At 44.7% G+C, this 18,607-nt stretch overlaps 1 protein-coding gene and 1 pseudogene across 4 annotated transcripts in view; both read right to left on the bottom strand.

Annotated features, from left to right (window-relative positions):
* Positions 1 to 18,607, bottom strand: part of LOC110285462 (polycomb group RING finger protein 5) — a 107,318-nt gene that overhangs the window by 39,116 nt on the left and 49,595 nt on the right. The window contains exons 1-2 of one of the 4 annotated variants that reach the window (XM_021151645.1): positions 6,164 to 6,325; positions 3,930 to 4,209 (exon numbers count right to left, since the gene is read on the bottom strand). In XM_021151645.1, the coding sequence (XP_021007304.1) occupies positions 3,930 to 4,041 (112 nt within the window). In that variant the 5' untranslated portion in view covers positions 4,042 to 4,209; positions 6,164 to 6,325. Of the gene's footprint in view, positions 1 to 3,929; positions 4,210 to 5,762; positions 5,963 to 6,163; positions 6,326 to 18,607 lie in introns of those variants that run through there. The other 3 variants (XM_021151649.2, XM_029472859.1, XM_021151646.2) reach the window with 3 other exon arrangements.
* LOC110285461 lies at positions 9,921 to 11,517 on the bottom strand (annotated as a pseudogene).

Raw genomic sequence — 18,607 nt, 5'->3', positions numbered from 1 at the left:
TTGTGCACTTTGTTAGTTACCTCTTTATGCTTTCAACTACTATTTCAACAGGCTACTGGCAAGGCTCTCAGCTGCTCTCCATAAACTGACAGTAAAGCCCTATTGCATGGGGTAATATTTACAGATCTCATTGACTATAGAGAAGCCTAGAGGGAAACTCCTGTTCTGTTAAAGGAGCACAGCAGTAAAATGACTCCAGGTAGCACCGTCACACTAATAGATCAGTGCCTCACTTAGCCATCATCAGAAAAGCTCTTGCAGTAGATGGGAACTAACAAAGACCCACAACTGGACAAAGTGCAGAATGAAAGACTTTTGATCACTCATTCCTAAGTGAGATGCCTTCATCAGTTTCTCCTCTCAGGGCTCATTGCAGAAAGACTGTAAGAGCCAGAGATGAGAGAGGATTCCAGGGAAACTGTCCTTACACACAGCAGGACTGACACACAAACAAACTCAAGGATCGTAGAAGCATGCACAGGGCCTGCACAGGTTCAAGAGAGATGAGGTCTCGGCTGGCACTGAGAGGAGTAAGTGCACATAAGCTCCCACCCCAACCAACAAGCTACCTGTGGTAGGCACCCGCTGGCAAAGGAAACATTAGTCTCCCCCTCTGGAGGAGGCTTGCTGGGTATATTACCCAGAACAGTCCCCATGCTCAGCAAATGGCCAACACAAAACAAACTAAGTGGTAGTTTTATAGTCTTTTTGTTTAATATTGCTTTTTTGGAAAAAAATTTATTTATTGGTCTTTTGCTTGTGTGTTTTGGTTTCTGATTGTGTTTTTTTTTTTTTTTTTGAGTTAGTGTGTGTGTGTGTGTGTGTATGTATGTATGTATGTATGCACACACAGGTAAGTTTCTTGGTCTTTTGTTGTTGTTTGTTTGTTTGTTTATTGTTGTTGTTGTTTTGGGTTTTCAAGACATGGTTTCTCTATATAACAGAGCCCTGGCTGTCCTGGACTCGCTTTGTAGACAAGGCTGGCATCAAACTAAGAGTTCCACCTGCCTCTGCCTCCCAAGTGCTGGGATTAAAGGCGTGCACCACCAGGCCCAGCCCTGTTGTTTACTTTTTTAAACAAACGAAAGGAGAGCATGCAGTTAGGTTGGTAGGTGGGGGGAGTAGGAAGGATTGGAGCAATAATCAGACTATATTATATGAAATTTTCAATTAAAAAAAGAAAATCTCAGCCAATCTTCCGATGGAAAATGATACTTCTTTATAAAGCATATTAGAAGTGTGTAGTCGTTTGAATATGTTTGGCCCAGGGAGTGGCACTACTTGGAGGTGTGGTCCTGTTGGAGTAGGTGTGTCACTGTGGGTGTGAGATTTAAGACCCTCATCCTCGCTGCCTCAAAGTTAGTATTCCACTAGCAGCCTTCAGATGATGATGTAGAACTCTCAGTTCCTCCAGTACCAGGCCTGCCTGGATGCTGCCATGCTCCCACCTGAGGACAATGGACTGAACCTCTGAACCTGTAAGCCAGCCCAATTAAATGTTGTCCATTATAAGAGTTGCCTGGTCTTGGTGTCTGTTCACAAAAGTAAAACCCTAACTAAGAACAGTGTTTTCTTCAATGTTAAAAATCAATGATAGGAGGCAGGTGGATTTCTGAGTTCGAGGCCAGCCTGGTCTACAAAGTGAGTGCCAGGACAGCCAGGGCTACACAGAGAAACCTTGTCTCGAAAAAAAAAACCTAAAAAAAAAAAAAAAATCAATGATAGAAGTAGCTAAATAAAATTTCTTGGAAATCTCAGGAATTTTATGGAATTTCAGGAAAAAGAACATAAAAATAATTTTTACTTGTAACCAGTAATAAATACTTCTAGGATCTTTTGGTGTTCTTCAAAATAAGAGATAATGATTTGGGATTTTTATTTCAAAATATCTTTCAGGACATAAAACTTGTAGTAGAGAGAAATTGGGAGCTTTATGCTTTCATCTTATCTCATAATTGGCCATTTCTGCTAGAGATCCAAATAGAAAAATGCACAAATATTAGTATCAGTGAGACAAAGCAGACTGTGGACCATACACAGGCATGTGCAGGTACAACTGGAGTCAAGAGACGACGTTCGATTGTCCACTCCAGCGTGCACTTCTTAATGGCTTTTCCCCTCCCCCAAACATCCAGTCGGCTCACTCTTCACTGCCTCCATCTCAAATCACACTACGTTTGACGCCTAAGTCTTACAGGTGGCATGTGTGTGCACACACATGTGGGTAAGACAGCCTTCTAACTGATATGATGCTCTTAGATCCTGCCAAGCATAGTCCAGGTCAAACTCTCTGATCTTACTTGCTAATCTCTGTCTAGAAGGTTCTTCCTGTATTCCTATCGAGCTCAACCACTTAAGCTTTCTGTATAAACAGCACAGAGAAGCTGACATGACATCATATAAAGTAACCCTGTCCCTGCCTACAATCTGCTCCTTTTCATGCCATTCGTCACCAATAAATATTGAATTTAAGTTTCCCTTCCTAGAATGTATCTGTATTTAGCACTGTACTTGACACGTAGTAGGCAATCAATACATGTTTTCAATGACAGTTAATTATTAATTGTTCAAATTAAATACAAGGCAAGGACAAATTACCATAGAAGACATTTCATAGTTAACTGCTAATGAACAGCGTGAGCCAGTTAACATCCCAGGGGAGTATTCATCAATACCACTAGATAGCTTTTCCACAGTATATGTAACCAGACCTGACCACAAGACCCATCAGGTCTCAGTATGTTCAAACAGCTTTCAGTAAAATTCTGTGTTTAAAACTGTGATTAAACTATATATAACATAACATTTATCATTTTAATTTTCTAGTGATTCTATCTGGCTCATTCATTTGTGGGTATAGTCTATCCATTCGTTGGGGGGTGGGGGGAGGAGCACGTTCAACAAAAATTATAAAAAAAGGCATAGAAACTAAACAGCTTTGCATGTGAATTCAGGTCCACCACTCAACAGCTGTGAGACACGGTTAGTGAAGCTTACTTTTTGTACATATAAAAATTAGGATAATCTAAATATTCTTTCCCCTATAACCACTGCAAACTGCTTCAAGATTAATGAAAAGCTAAAATGGCCTCGGTATACATATAGCATCTAGTTTAGAACATATGATAGATATTAAACTGAGGCTACTGGGATTAAGTTTCGCTGAGTAAGAAGATAAAATTATAGTAACAGAAAGCACAGAAAGTGTGTATACTTATACAAGTGGTTAAAAAAACAATTTTCCCTCCGTAAGGCAGGAGACAGTAAAATCCTAGAAATTCCTCAGCTACGGCAATATTACAACATTCTCAAACTTGACTTGAGCGTGCTCTAGAATTACCAAGCCAACCCTTTGAAGGACAGATTCTGGGCACAGGAGCCCCCCAGGAAGTAGGCTTGTAGACATGCATTCTACCAGATGCTCGGGTCATGCCGACAATAGTGTGATTGGTGAAGGAAGCAGTCAGAGGCACGAGCCAACTCCTTCAGGGTCATTTTTGAAAATATTAAAAATCTGAAATACTTCACTTTTTGCAAATTCATAACCATTTTAAAGCCTTTTTAAGAACATTTTACAAACTGGGTTTAAAAGTCAACATGTACTTGGGGGGCAGAGGCAGGCGGATTTCTGAGTTCGAGGCCAGCCTGGTCTACAAAGTGAGTTCCAGGACAGCCAGGGCTACACAGAGAAACCCTGTCTTGAAAAAAAAAAAAAAAGAAAGTCAACATGTATTAGGGTTCAACTGATAGGAAAACTTCATGCTATTAGCATCCCAGTGACAAATATTCTGAAAATTAATTTGAAAGTAATTAAGACTACTTTCTAAATCTTAAAAATCCAGACTAAAACAGAGCACAACAGTTTTAAAGGCACACACGCCGAGGTGAATTTGGGTTTCACATAGAAAGCATGACACAGAAATACGTACATGTATGGAGGCATTCCGTCACTGTCGTGGGCTTGATCAGATAGCCTTTACAGATGTAGCAGGTGATGTAAGGGTTGAAGTCTTTCACCAAGTGTTTCCTTTGGGTAGCCATTCGCAGTCAGCTGGCTTGAGCAGTTGAAGCAGAGGAGCACTAAGGGGATGCAGAGCTGGTCCCAGGAGCTAGCGCAATGTTCGTGTAGGAGGCGTCCAGAGGCACGAGCGTCCGGCCTGGGTGCAGGTCACTGAGCATCACTCCTTTTGGCTGTCCTCTTTCTCATACCTGGTCCCAAAGTCACAGAGAGAAGGCATCACATTTCTTATACTGTATTTAATATCATTAACAGTACATTTTCAGGGTGGAAATGTGATGAGCAGGACACAACCTTTAGTGTAGTATTAACCTGTAAATCTACTCTCATTAATTGAGAGTTACCAAATTCACCCAGTTCTGAAGCTTCAATTATCACTGCAACTCATGACACCCAAAGCTGCTGAACCCAGTTAGGGCTGTTCCTCAGCAGTACTGGGCTTTTACTACCTGCTTGACTTCCTACCAGGAGCCTCTGCCGATACAAGCGACAAAGTCTCACAACTGAAGTCAGCAACCCCCTACCAAAGGCAGGGCATCTGACATTCTGCTATCAGGTTTATTCTATTTATTACATGTAGTACTTCTCAAACAGAAAAAAAAAAAAAAAAAAAAAGTTGGTGCTTCCTCTCTGCAAACAGAAAAAGCATGTAAGGTTTTTAGTCTGTCCCATGATATGTAAACCACATTCCTAATTGGTTTCCATTACAAACTGACTCTAACCTTTCCTTCAACACTTCAGGTACACTGACAGGAACATTCTTCCCACCATAGACTCTGCAGGCTCCTATCTTCTGTCCAACACCCCTTTCCTCTTCATTACTGCATCATTCTTGTCCCTGAGACTCCCTTCTGACACTGTCCTCACTGTAATCCCTATTTGTTAATGCTTACTTCTCCCCAATTACTTTTTTTCACTCTGATTTAACATTCATTCATTCATTCTTATTTTCCTGGGCTGGGTTTCTTATAGCCCAGGTTGGCATACAACTCCTGGTTTAGAGGGGATGACCTTCAATTTCTGATCCCCCTGCCTCCTCCTTTAGCATGCTGGCAATACAGGTGTGACCTACCACTCCCAGTTTGCACTGTGACAGGGATCAAACTCAGGCACAGTGCATGTTAGGCAAGCACTCTACCAAAATTCATTCTTTTTCTCCTCTACTAGTGAGAAAGTTCTAACAGATACCAGCCACAGTTAGTCTCAAGTAGCTATTTATTTCATTGCTTTATTTGTAAGATAAAAATAAGAACTCCAGCAACCTAGAAAGGTGATGATTAAATGAAATAGTGAACAGTGAAAACTGAAGAAATGTCATTAATTCTTCTTAGAATTTTACGAATCACTAGCTTGTTAGGTTATTTTAAAAGTTTTGCAAATTCCCTACAAGAAAGATGACCTTAGAAAACAATGAAGATGCTGATTTCAGTAGGTTCATCCTACACGAATCTCACTCATTAGGCAGAAACTTTTCCACTACCTTGGTTGTTAACTCATAGGCAGTATAAAATAACTGGAAAAGTCTAGAAGGCATCATTCCATCAGCACACAATCACTGTGAACGTTCAGGGTATAAGCTCGGAGCGTCTACCCCTTGGGGAAATAGTGTCAAGGATATGACAGAAAGTGTAATTTAATTAATTGCAATGTCGGGGTTCTGGCCTTCGTGACCTTCAGCAAAGCATTAATATCCTCGCCTGGGTCCCCGCTCCTCTCTCGACTTTTCCTTGCTCCCAGGACTTACACGAGCGCTCGCTCGAGGCAAACCGGTGGGAAACGCAGTCCCGATCCCAAGCCCAGAGCCCTGTCACCCCGACGCGGAAAGGAAGCGAGCGCTTGCGGTGTCGCGCGGCCGGCCGGCGGCAACTTTTCCGCGTCAGGCGGCGCGGGTCCCGGAGGTTCGAGCCCTTCACCGCCGGGCAGGTGCTCGGCTCAGGAACCCGGGCTACTCGCGCGGGGACCACGGGACAGGACGAGTCTCCGCGGGCCGGCCGCGCCGCCCCCGAGCGCAGCCCCGAAGCCCCGCGCGCCCGCCCCGCCCCCGAGCGGCTCCGGCTCCAGCGCCCGGCGCGGCAGGTGTCTGGGGCGCCGCGGCCGACGGCGCAAACTTGGCGCGCGGCCGGGCCGCCCCCGCGCGGTACCTACCCAGCGGCCGCCGCCGCTCCTCAACCCGCCGGCGCGCCCGCCTCCGAGCCCGGGAAAGCGAAAGAGAAACAGCGCCCGCCGCGGCCTGTCTGGTCCCCCGCGCCCTGTCCGCCCTCCCCCAGCAGGCGGGAGCGCGCGGGCTCCGCGGGGCCACTCGGCTCTGGCGCGATAGGGCGCGGCGGGCCTCGGGGCCAGGCCGGTGCCGCCTCCAAGGGCAGCTCCACCCACCTCCAACCGCCAGAGCCGCCCGCCTGCCCGCAGGCCACGCCTCTCTCGCAGGCCACGCCCCATCCCCACGCCCTTTCCGCGCGGGCCACGCCCCTTCCCGCCGGCCACGCCCCCAGCCCACGCCCGCCGGCTCGTGCTCCTCCTAGGCGCCTGGGACACCCTGAGTGCCCTGCCCCCCACCCTTGTTGCTCCTGAGTGACACGTAGCTGTGGCCGAATTTTATCTCTGTTCTTATCCTCGCCATCCCTCTCAGGGTTGTTTTCAGTCTTAACAATGACCGGTACGCTTTGCCTGGCCGGTTCAAAAGCAATGGTCAGCGTTGAGCACTGAGTCACCTCACTGAATTTTCTCCTTGGGGCGGTGAGATGGCTCAGCCGGTAAAGGCACTTTTGAAGCCATGCCTTGAGGAGACTTGATCAGTCCTCAGCATTCAACGGAAGGAGAGAATGGACAGAACGACCCCTGCAAGCTGTTCTCTGACCTCTATAGGTCAGAGGACAAACCCACAAACATTCATCTAAATAAATATAATTTAAAACATCGAAGAACAGTTTCATAGGAGGCATTGTTCTCCACACTGGACCCACGAAGCTGTACTGGACATAAAGACACTGGCTTGCTATGAACCTTATTTAGAAATCATCATTGAACTTGTAGCAGTACGGTAGGTCTAGCAATCAGAATCACTGACAAATACAGGTAAAGTAAAAATTTATTGCTGTTTGCAAGGTTCAAAACAAACAAAAACCCCAGTGCTCTTTCTAGTGGACTTTGAGACTTCCGAGACACCATTCATTAACAGAAAAGGAGGATTCCTTGAAAGGTGTCCTATCCTCCTCTCCTACTGCTTTCCCCAAACTCATAAATTCCTACTAAGCATAACTTAGACCCAGTAGTACTTCACTTCTTACAAGACTATAATCTAGGATCCCTGGGATCCTAGGCAAAGCAAGGTAGCCATCACTTACTGACCAAATATCAAAGGAGAATTCTCCAAAGCGCAAGCTGCAAAGTAACCTTCAATCTTGCACACCATTTCTGAGAATCAGGGCTGCAGTTCCAGCATCTCTTTTGTAAGAGCCAGAGCAAAGGTGGCTGAAGAATTCGGAGAGAATGCAGAGCATTCGCTTTATCTCCTCCAGACAGGCAGGACCTCTGGCTAGGGACAGATTGCGGAGGTGACTTCAAGAACAAAACAACAATCCAGGCGCACAGGTGTCCAGAGATATACCTCAAATTTAAAATGCATGGAGCAGAACAGGATGCCTTTAAAACTATCCATTTTTATAACTAAACAGGTAAATTAGATGCAGGTAAAACAAACTCATTTGAATATCCGCTGCAGGAAGAATATAGAGCTTTAAGTGATTAAAATCTTCTTAAGGACCCCTTTTTGAAACGATGACTCAAGGATGGGATGACTTCTGCAAGACACAGCCATTACAGTAAGCAAAAGAAGACAAGTCAAGTGAGTATAGGCTTTGTGTCTTTCATACCGAATGTATCCAAATGTGAAAAGCCAACCTATTTCTAGTATATTTAAAATAGGCAATGGGGCCGGGCCGTGGTGGCTCACACCTTTAATCCCAGCACTTGGGAAGCAGAGGCAGGCAGATTTCTGAGTTCGAGGCCAGCCTGGTCTACAGAGTAAGTTTCAGGACAGCTGGGGCTACAGAGAAACCCTGTCTCGAAAAACCAAAATAAAATAAAATAGGCAATGGATTACACACTAAATTCTACTAAAATGTGACATGGAAGATCCTGCTATATACACTGTAGCACACACACAATGGCCTAATATTGTTCTAGTTTGTGTCTGAAAGTGTTTTAAATGTCTTTTCCAGGAGTACAAACATTCTGAGAACTCTGAGAGGAACGCAGCTGGTGATCGGTAAGTGAGTTTCCCAGTATTTTAAGAAATGATCTTGGACATACCCCAGCAAAGGAGGGAGGGAGTGAGTGCTGATGCCAAAGCCCTAGGCTGCCCCCTGCGGTGGCCGTGGAAATGGAGATGCTGGAGTAAGACTGAGAGATGCCTTTGGGTCCCATCCTTTCTGGAGACACCAGTGTTTTGAGTCCCTACTCACTTTTGTAGTCAAACAGTGTCTTAGTCATCCATTCATTGCTGTGAAGAGAAACCGAGACCAGAGACCATGGTAACTCTTCCGGAAGAAAAAGCCCTTAACTGGGGGCTTGCTAACAGCCCCAGGGACTAGCTCATTTCCATCCCAGGAGGGGACATCGCGGCAGGCAGGTGTGAAGTAGCAGGCTGGAGAAGTAGCTAAGAGCTACTTCCTGATCCCAGTTAGGCCAAGAGAGAGAGAGCGCTGGCTTGGCATGTACTTTTGAAACCTGAAAGCCCACCCCTGATGAACTTGATATCTGGCTCAAATGGGACAATTCTTATTCACCAGTTTGCGATTTCTTCTCTCTCTTCTTTAGAAACCATCTGAGTCTCTTACCCCAAAAAAGTTTAAAAAAAAAAAGCAAGTGGTTTGCTTGCCCTGCAGATACAAGGCTATAAATTCCCAGTGCTTCGAGAAAATAAAACAATAAAACCCACAGAAAAGTCATTTAAAATATAAACATTAGTCTGATTAAAAATAACAACAAAGAAGCTGATGAGCTGGCTCAGTGGTTAAGAGCGCCGACTGCTCTTCCAAAGGTCCTGAGTTCAAATCCCAGCAACCACATGGTGGCTCACAACCATCCCTAACGAAATCTGATGCTCTCTTCTGGAGTGTCTGAAGACACACTACAGTGTACTTACATATAATAAATAAATATTTAAAAAAATAACAACAAACACAATGGCAAGGTAAGATCAATGCATTCCTGGTGGTCTAAGTATATAGCACTGAGACATGAATTTTTTACTTCATTTTACAGACACAAGACCCCAACCCCCCACAAAGTGCAAATCCAAAAATCACAGCTGATTTGGGTTGAGCCAAGACAAAAGCATCAGTTCAGTTTTATTTATGCCTTTTAGAAATTCTCAAGTACATGAAGTTATGGGATATACAGTTAACAGAATAACTTAAGAAATGCCTGCCTCCCCACCCTACACAAATGGATGGAGAAGGGGCAGAAGAGGAGGAGAGCTAGTAACATCACCCATTTCCACCACTCAGTTTTTAGAAAGATTTATTTATTTTATATATATATGACTACACTGTCGCTGTACAGATAGTTGTGAGCCTTCATCTGGTTGTTGGGAATTGAATTCAGGACCTCTGCTCGCTCCAGTCAACCCCACTTGCTCAGTCCTGCTCACTCTGGCCCAAAGATTTATTTACTGTTATAAATAAATACACTGTAGCTGTCTTCAGACACACCAGAAGAGGGTGTCAGATCTCATTACAGATGGTTGTGAGCCACCATGTGGTTGCTGGGAATTGAACTCAGGGCCTTCAGAAGAGCAGTTTAGAAACATTCACGAACAAAAACCAGTTTGCAACCTTCTGAGGAATTGTAGAAACAATCAACTAAGAACAGCCATGTGGTGATGGCTGGAACTAGAGATTAATTAGTACTTCGGTCTTTTCACTTCAACCCTATCCTCTTCCTCTTCTCAATGACTGCACTTATTTTCTTCCACTGTCAAAGCTCTGCCTCCTCATTGGTTTCTTTGAACCGTCTGGTTTTCCATCCGCTGGACATCTTGATACCATACTGGAATGCAGCCTTGGGCAAAGTCTCCTAGTTGTTTATGTACTCACTGTATTCCTCCTGAGTATCAAAATCCCGGGAGGCCTAAGGGACCCTTCTTGTTACCCTGGTCCATTTTGCTATAATCTACCTCTTCATCGCTATCTACAGCCATGTCATCCATCCCGGCTGGATAGCGTTCTGCATAACTGTCGGACATGCCAAAGAAATCACCCAGCTGTTTCTTATCTTCTGGCTTCTTCAATGATTCGGTGCCTTCCCAACCAGCAGACCCAGCAAATGTCTCATTGATATGATCAACTCCGTTGCAGATCCAGGTCCTCTGTCAACTTCCATGGGCTCATCCTCCTCCTTTGGCTTCTCAAAGTGACGGTGCCTTTTCTTTTCCTTCTCTCGCTCCCACTCCCGATCATATTCATGGTCATGTTCCTGGTACCCCTCACGCTTCTTGTCCAGAGGTGCTTTGGTTGTGGAAGGAACAGAAACCCCAATGTCTTCAAAAATGTTCATGTCAGCCTCGGGAGGTTTCTTTTCTTCCAGTTTTCCTTTATCCTCCAGTTTCTTGTTTCGGGTCCCCTGCCTCAGATATGACAAAATCTGGGTGAGCTTGCTAATAACGATGTCATTTGTAGTCAGTGTCGTCTGGGCCTCCATAGTGGGGCAATCAGCCTTGCTGCGTATGAGAGCGGTGGGGAGATCTGTGTCTGCATAACTCATCATCCAGGTCTACTACACAGGCCATACGTCCTGGTAAGAACAGCTCATTGCGTTCATATGGTTTACTCTTGAAAAGCATCCGATACACATTTCGGCTAAGGCATGCTTTAGATTCAATTTTGTCCTCAGGTTCCTCATCTTTCTTGGTTTCCTTTTGGAGATTTTCCATGAGTTCCTCTTCCTTCTTCTCTTGGCTGGCAATCTCAGCACGCACCTTCTGAAGCAACACAAAATCCAAACCTTTCACCAAATGGGTGTGTTCCATATCACCACCCAAGAACTTAGACTCCTGAATCAACCGTCTTCTCTTTTCTGCTGCTGATTTGTCTGCCTCAGCAGTGGGGCCCACGGCCCTGTAGTTGGCTGTGGTACTTATCAGCTCGTGTTCCCCATAGCCTTTGTGCACACCGGTATATCTCCAAGAGATAGTTCTCTGTCTTTCTCTCTCTCTCTCTCTCTGTCTCTCTATCAATTTCTTGCTGGTGAAGCTTGGCATAATAACTTTTCATTTTCCTCCTGTGTGCAGCTGGGTCTTCTTCCTCATTTTGCTCTCTTGGCATCTCATGGTGACTTGACTCAGAAGGTGGTGCAGAAGGAGGTACAGCTCTTGGGGTCATAAGACGTTTCCTGAAGTCTTCACTGGTCAGTTTTGATTGGTGGAAGGAATGAAGATCATGCACATCATGGCCATCTGGAGCCAAAGGGTTACAGAAGGGCTCACTATCTCCCTCTGGCATTCTGGCCTCAGTCTCTCAGGGCCCGCAATTGAAAAATGTCCAATATTGTCTTTTAACAGAGGATCGTTAATATATAAACTGTCTTCTATAATGTAAATGTCTTCCTAGATTGTAGAAAATTATTAAAATTTAATGTAAGTATTCTGTTGGGCCCAAGTGACTTTATGTTACAACCATAAATATTATAGCTCAAAGTCAATGACTGCTTAAAATTGGTGATGGAAGAGTGGCAGGGGTGGGGAAGATGGGGACAGAGAACTGACTGAAGGCACAGCATCTCACTCTCTCTCACTGTGAACATTTCCACAACCCAGGAACTGTCCAGGAATTTGCCATTGTCTCCCAGATTCCTAACCCTGCTTGCTCAGGCCACTATCATCTCTTCTCTTCATAGTCAGCAGACTATGAATCAACTCTGCTCACTGTGCCCACCCAGCAGAGCCACAGGACTCCTAGCTACAGTATGCCACATCTTGCCCCCTTGTTTTAAAAGAGCCCTTTGTTCTTAAAAGAATGTTAAAACAGTTGATATAAGGCCACCCCAGATCCCTGTCACCTCCAGTCCCTCATGACTTCCAAGCTTTAATGCAGGTCCTTCACGTCTGGCTAGCTAAATGGTCCGCCCTCTTACAATCTGACACCCTGTCAATCTTGCCTACTCCTGTTAAATCAGAACAATCCTTTTGTACTTTCTAGGTATCCACTGATTTCAAATGGCATCTTCTAGACACCTCAAATCTCCGAGCCTTCTCTGTAGGCGCAGACCACACATATACAAGACAACACATTGTTTTTTGCATGTGTCTGCATGCATGGTGTCTTCACCTGTGTGGTGCATGTGTACAAGTATGCGCGTGCATGTGGAGGCCTAAGGTGGATGTCAAGTATGTTCCTTGACCACTTTCCAGTATATCCATTGAGGCGTGTCTCTAATAAAAACTAGATAGAGCTTGCCGATATAGATAGCTCTAGGATCTGTTTGGGTCTCCTGAGTACTGGCATTACAGTTGGGCTGACATACCTACCCAGAACTTATGTGAATACAGGATCTAAACTCTGGTCCTCACGTGGCTTGGCAAGTGCTTTACCTGCTGAGCCATCTTCTCAGCCCCAAGCATCACAGTTGATTGATCACATGGATCTTACTTTCTCAAGTCACCTACCTCCCTGACTTAGAGCCTCCAATGTATTTTGTAGTCTGAACTAGAATGTGAGCCCAGGGTATTTGTCCTGACTTTGCATCCCCAGTGTAGCAAGCACTCAAAGAAATGCTTATTAAACAAACAAACAACCCAGATAGTCACACTGGAGGACAGAGCTTCTATTTTTTATTTTATTTTTCTTTGATTTTGTTCTTGGGTGAATCTTCACAGAATGTGATAGGGGTATAATCCCTGCCTTCCAGGACTGTTAATTAAAATCACACCAGGGAGTTGAGACTTAGCCACAGGAAAGAGTTATATAGAGATATATCAAGTTCGTTAACGGTGTTAAACAGAACACGAGCAAATGATAGGAACTGCATGTAAAAGCAGCAGCGGTGTGCAGGGGTCAAGAGGTCAGTCCCATGTGCCCACCTTGCCTGCTAGAAAGGTTGCAAGGCACAATCCCAAAGGCTATGGATCTGAGGGACAAATGGGAGAGCTAGAGAGGAGAACCCAGCAGGGGAATGCCAGCAACAGGCACAACACTAAGACTCTGGAACAAAAAACCATGCTTTCTTTTTGTTGTGCACGTACGTGTATGGACGTGAGTGTGTAGACAGGATGGCATCTCATGTCTCCATCCTTCCTCACCTTATCTTTTGAGACACTTCTGAACCAGAGTGGCACCAGTTGGCTACACAGTGAGCTCTGGGGATCCACCTGTCTCTGTTCTCACTGCTCTAACAAAACTCAGCTGTTACATGGATGCTGGTGACCCAAACTCAAGTCCTCACGCTTTTGTGGCAGATACTTTAACTGCTGAGCCATCTTCCTAGTCCAATACGTTAAAGCAGTTTAAATGTATTGTGCTAACATGAAAAGTCAACATTTTTCCTTCTTTGAAAAGAGGAGGTGGGTGTGGATGACAAACCTAGTTTTCTTTACTATGGCATTAATGGTTGGATGGAGCAATTTCCAATAATTCTTGAAGACTGACTGATGAACAGAACTGACGGGCTAGAGAGATAGCTCAGAGGTTGAGAGGTCTTCCAGAGGACCTGTATTCCATTCCCAGTTTGAATTCCAACTAGTGGCTCACAACTAACTTTAGACCTAGGGGATGCTATACCCTCTTCTAGCCTCCACAGGCATTGCAGGCAGGTGGTACACAAATATACACACAAGCAAGACACTCCCCTCACACACATGAACACATACACACATACAGAGAGAATACAATTGAAATACTATCAAACTATAAGGAAAACTGAATCTCTGCAATCAACAGAACTGTGACATTTCAGATCTGTAGGAGGTTAGACTGAAGTCCTGGGGTGATGAATGGACAGGAAATTTAAAGGTAGAAAGCAAGAACAATTCCCTAAATCTCCAGGCAGAGTATTTATTCTAAGTGAGGAGACACTCTGAAACTCCAGCGACATCAACAACCAAATACCAGAAAGATAAAGTCCAGGGAAAGTTTTTACTTTTATCAATGGCTGTGGATAAGAATTAAACAGCAGACCTCGTACCAAGAGACCAGTTTTATTTTCATTTACTTTGAATCTTACACGTTTTTATAGGTTTACTCAGTGCACACACAGGCCCGTGCGAGCACCTGTGCTGGGGTGAATCTTCGCATACGTCTACAGTAGTGAGCAGTGTGCTGGGGACTGAGAACACATTTTAGAAGTTGATTCTCTCCTTTTAACATAGGTTCTGGGATCAAGCTTAGGACATCGAGCTTGCATGGCAAGCAATTTTGAGCATTTGGGATCAAACCCCAGGGGTGGGTGGGGGGGCTTTTTGTTTGTTTGTTTTGGTTTTTCGAGACTGGTCTACTGCTGGGATTAAAGGTGTGTGCCACCATGCCCGTCTGGTGGGGGAGTTTATTATACTAGGCAAGTGTACTACCACTGAGCTACACCCCTAGCTAAACTCTGAGGCTCTATCACCGTCTTAAACATTACATACAGCAAAATTCTCTTCATATTTTGTTATTATAACTAATTGGCTTGAGATGATTCATGAAAGGAGGCAATGGGTCAGGAGAGACTCCGTCCTCTGCAGCCCACTCAAGCTTTAAAACTAAGACAGAGAATCTTGAAGATTCCACCAGGAAACTAGTGTCTATAAAAGTTTTAATAACTAGGTCAACATTAAGAATTAACTTACTTTCCTCTACTGAGGGAGTAACAGAAGTTGTTTTTTTTTGTTGTTGTTTTTTTTTTTTTCTCCCAATAAAATACAGATTCTCCATATGGGGAGTTAATGAGCCTTCACTTGAGCTATCTAGCCCACATCTGCCAGGATTAGCAGACTCCTAAGGGGCTAGGAGGAGACGAGGCCTCAGGGAGGAGTACAGAGTCAGCAGTGGACTGTCAGGTAAACAGTGTTAACCGCTGGGCTGGCAAGCAGCCAGCAGGAAGAGGAGGAGGAGAAAGAGGAGGAAGAGGAAGAAGAGAAGGAAAAGGAGGAGAGAGAAGAGGAGAAAGGAGAAAGAAGAGGGAGGAAAGGAGAAAGAGGAAGAAGAGGAGGAAGAGAAAGAAGAGGAGGAGAGGAAGAAGAGGGGAGGAGGAGGAGGAAGAGGAGGGGAGGAGGAGGAGGAAGAGGAGGGGGAAGAGGAGGAAGAGGAGGGGAAGAGGAGGAAGAGGAGGGGGAAGAGGAGGAAGAGGAGGGGGAAGAGGAGAAAGAGGAGGAGGAGGGGGAGGAAGAGGAGGAGGAAGACGAGGGGGAGGAGGAAGAGAAGGGGGAGGAGAAGGAAGAGGAGGAGGAGGAAAGCCTCAAGAGTGAAAGCTCTTCTTCCTCCTCTCACAATCCCATCTTGGACCTTGAAACTCAGATGGAGGGGAGGAGGGAGGAAAAAAAAAAACGACTTAAAAAACTCAGAGGGCCAGGCGTGGTGGCGCACGCCTTTAATCCCGGCCCTCGGGAGGCAGAAGCAGGTGGATTTCTGAGTTCGAGGCCAGCCTGGTCTACAAAGTGAGTTCCAGAACAGCCAAGGGCTATACAGAGAAACCCTGTCTCGAAAAAACCAAAAAAATAAAAAAATAAACCCTCGAGGTTTTTCATAGTCTATTTGTTGTTTTCAGGTATTCAAGGACCACCCTAGACATTTCTTTTCTCTCTCCTGTCTCTGTGTTAGAATGCCAGAGACAGGGGTCTAATTTCAAGCAGGGAGACATGAGCTTGGACTTCGGAGTCATGAACCTGTGGAACCACGGGAACGTCCTCTTCATAGTTCAAGAGGTGAGAAAGACAATCTGCCTTGAATAGTTACCTCTGCTGGGAAGAATTATCTACCTCCGGACAGTCTCTCCTGATATGAAATCTATAATGTCTTCTTCACAGAAAGTCAGGTAAAGAGCGCCAGCGTCAAAGCATCTTAAGAAAGTTGGCACATGGAAATGTAAGTCGGCCACATGGACAGACAGTGACGGGAGCATCAGCTCCCCAAAGGCAGGGCTGTATATATCTAGAAATGTATACACACAAATACCACCCCTGCTGATTTAGGTGGAGCCTAAAATGCAACCCATTCTTATTAGGTGTTTGCTGAATGGAAAGGAACTGAGTCCACCTTTGCAGGCAAGGCTGCCTATGTTCAGATCATGATACAGTTGCTCCTGTATGTTCCAGGCCAACTAACCAGCCACGCCTTAGTTTTCTCATCAGTTAAGTGGCACACATCACACAGGAGCTTTGTGAAGTATGTGGTATCACACCACCAGTTCCACTGACTACATACATACATGTTCAACAGACAAACATTCTTTCGAATTAACTTACAGTCCCTACATCTGTACTGTTCCTTGCTATGGAGGTACAACAATAGTGGAGCATTTGTTTAATTAAAGTCCCTCGCACAAACACATGCTTAGAAACAGATTTCTTCATACACTTTGCTTCCTTTTAGTACGCCGGGAGGAAAAGCTAGCTGACCTGCAAGATGTCTGCTTTCCACCCTCCAGGAATTTAAAGCTAAGATTGTTATTTATGGGGCAAATGAATAATACAAGTCTTGGCTTAAATTGGTTAGCACAAGATGAAATTAAAAAATGGATATAGCCATAAGTCACGCAGATTCAACATTATATTTCCCTGACTTTCAAGAAGGTGACAACAAACGTTCATCAGAAACTTTCTGTCCTATTTGTTAAGTAAGGATCTTGACCTCTTACCTCTCATTTCAAAATACCCAGAAGCCCTAGTGTTGTTTAGAGGATCCTTTCCTCCATTTTGTCTGGAATTCTTGGGTGATGACCTAAGAGAGAACTGTAAGCTATCTACTCAAGCTGGTAGTGCCTTTTGTGGTAGCTGTAGCCTCAGGGCGGATGGCTGCGACAGAGACCCTGGAGGCAAAGGTGGAGATAGCCCACAATCACTTCACCTTTGAAAAAACAGCAGCTGCAACCAGGTAGGGCACCTCTGAATTAATACAGGTGCTGCAGCTGCGGACCTAGATCTGCCTCGATTGGCTGGCGGGAAGGAGGTCTGCTCTGACAGCTGCAGACAAATACAGCACTCCTGGCGCCTAGCTTTTGAGGATGACCACACCTTGCAATCTCAAGGCACGTTGCACAGAATCACCGAGAGGGAGGCCCATTCACTACCTCTATCACTGGTGAGTTATGAGAAGCTCTGTTATCAGACCACTTTGATACAGTTTTAATTTACTATATGCTTCCAAATTCAAAGAGAGGTAAATGCACATTCTCTCTCTCTCTCTCTCTCTCTCTCTCTCTCTCTCTCTCTCTCGGTTTTTCGAGACAGGGTTTCTCTGTATAGCCCTGGCTGTCCTGGAACTCACTTTGTAGACCAGCCTGGCCTCGAACTCAGAAATCCGCCTGCCTCTGCCTCCCGAGCTGCCTCCCAAGTGCTGGGATTAAAGGTGTGAGCCACCACCGCCTGGCTAATGCATATACTCTTATCCTTTGAAAAGCAAGCATTGTCAGGAGCTGTGGCTCCTGATTTGCATGTACCATGATGTCACTTCCTCGAATGCTAAACAAATGCTGGGCATCACTAGGTGCCCCCAGAAGGCCCGGGGACTTGGTAACTAAGTTGGTAAGTCTTCACATCCCTAAGAGTGTCTCCTTAATTCTTTGATCCTCTTTACAGAGGAAGTCTTAATAAGTTCTAACTGAAGCAATTCACTTTCACTACTAGAAGGAAACACTTTCTGTAATTAGGAACAGGAGCGATAAGCACAGACATGAGGTCCGTAAATACTGATATTTACAAATATGAGGCCTTTATGTCTATTAAGACAGCTCACGTTAGAAGCATCCAGCAACCAGGTAGTCACTAGCAAGCCAAGCAAGTAGAACTTGTAATATACATACGTGACATGTATATAGACATGCCATGTTTTCCTTCTTGGTTTATAAGCCTTATATGCCCTTTATATAAAGTTATTAACCTATCTATAATATTACAACTTTAATATGCCATATCATGTGTTAAATGTTACCTTAAATATTATACGTTAAATATTACACAGAATTATTTCAAATGTCAGTTGTGGGGAACTGTGCTCTCCAAAACAATTTCAAAACCTTAACTTTCGGTAGAAATAAGTTCTTTAAAGGTATAATAAATTGCAATGGACTGACTGGCCAGAAGGCTGAAGGCTGTAGTTTCACGTGGCCTACATCTGGAGAAAACAAAGGAGGACAAGGGTTCCGAGGTCTTCTTACTTAACTAAAGTAAGAAGAAACGAAGCGCCTCTGAGTCTTTGTTCCTATTAGTGACTATAAACCAGACTGGTTTTCTGTAAAATCACCACCTACTGTAGTCAATTCCAGATAGCCTTTTGGATTAGGTCATATCTTTTATTTTATTTTTTAGACAGGGTTTCTCTGTATAGCCCTGGCTGTCCTGGAACTCACTTTGTAGACCAGGCTGGCCTTGAACTCAGAAATCCGCCTGCCTCTGCCTCCCGA

Source organism: Mus caroli, chromosome 19 (genome assembly GCF_900094665.2).
Source record: "Mus caroli chromosome 19, CAROLI_EIJ_v1.1, whole genome shotgun sequence".
In the NCBI taxonomy this organism is placed as follows: domain Eukaryota; kingdom Metazoa; phylum Chordata; class Mammalia; order Rodentia; family Muridae; genus Mus; species Mus caroli.
Note: the sequence above shows the minus strand (reverse complement) of the source record. Positions and strands in the feature narration are given on the sequence as shown.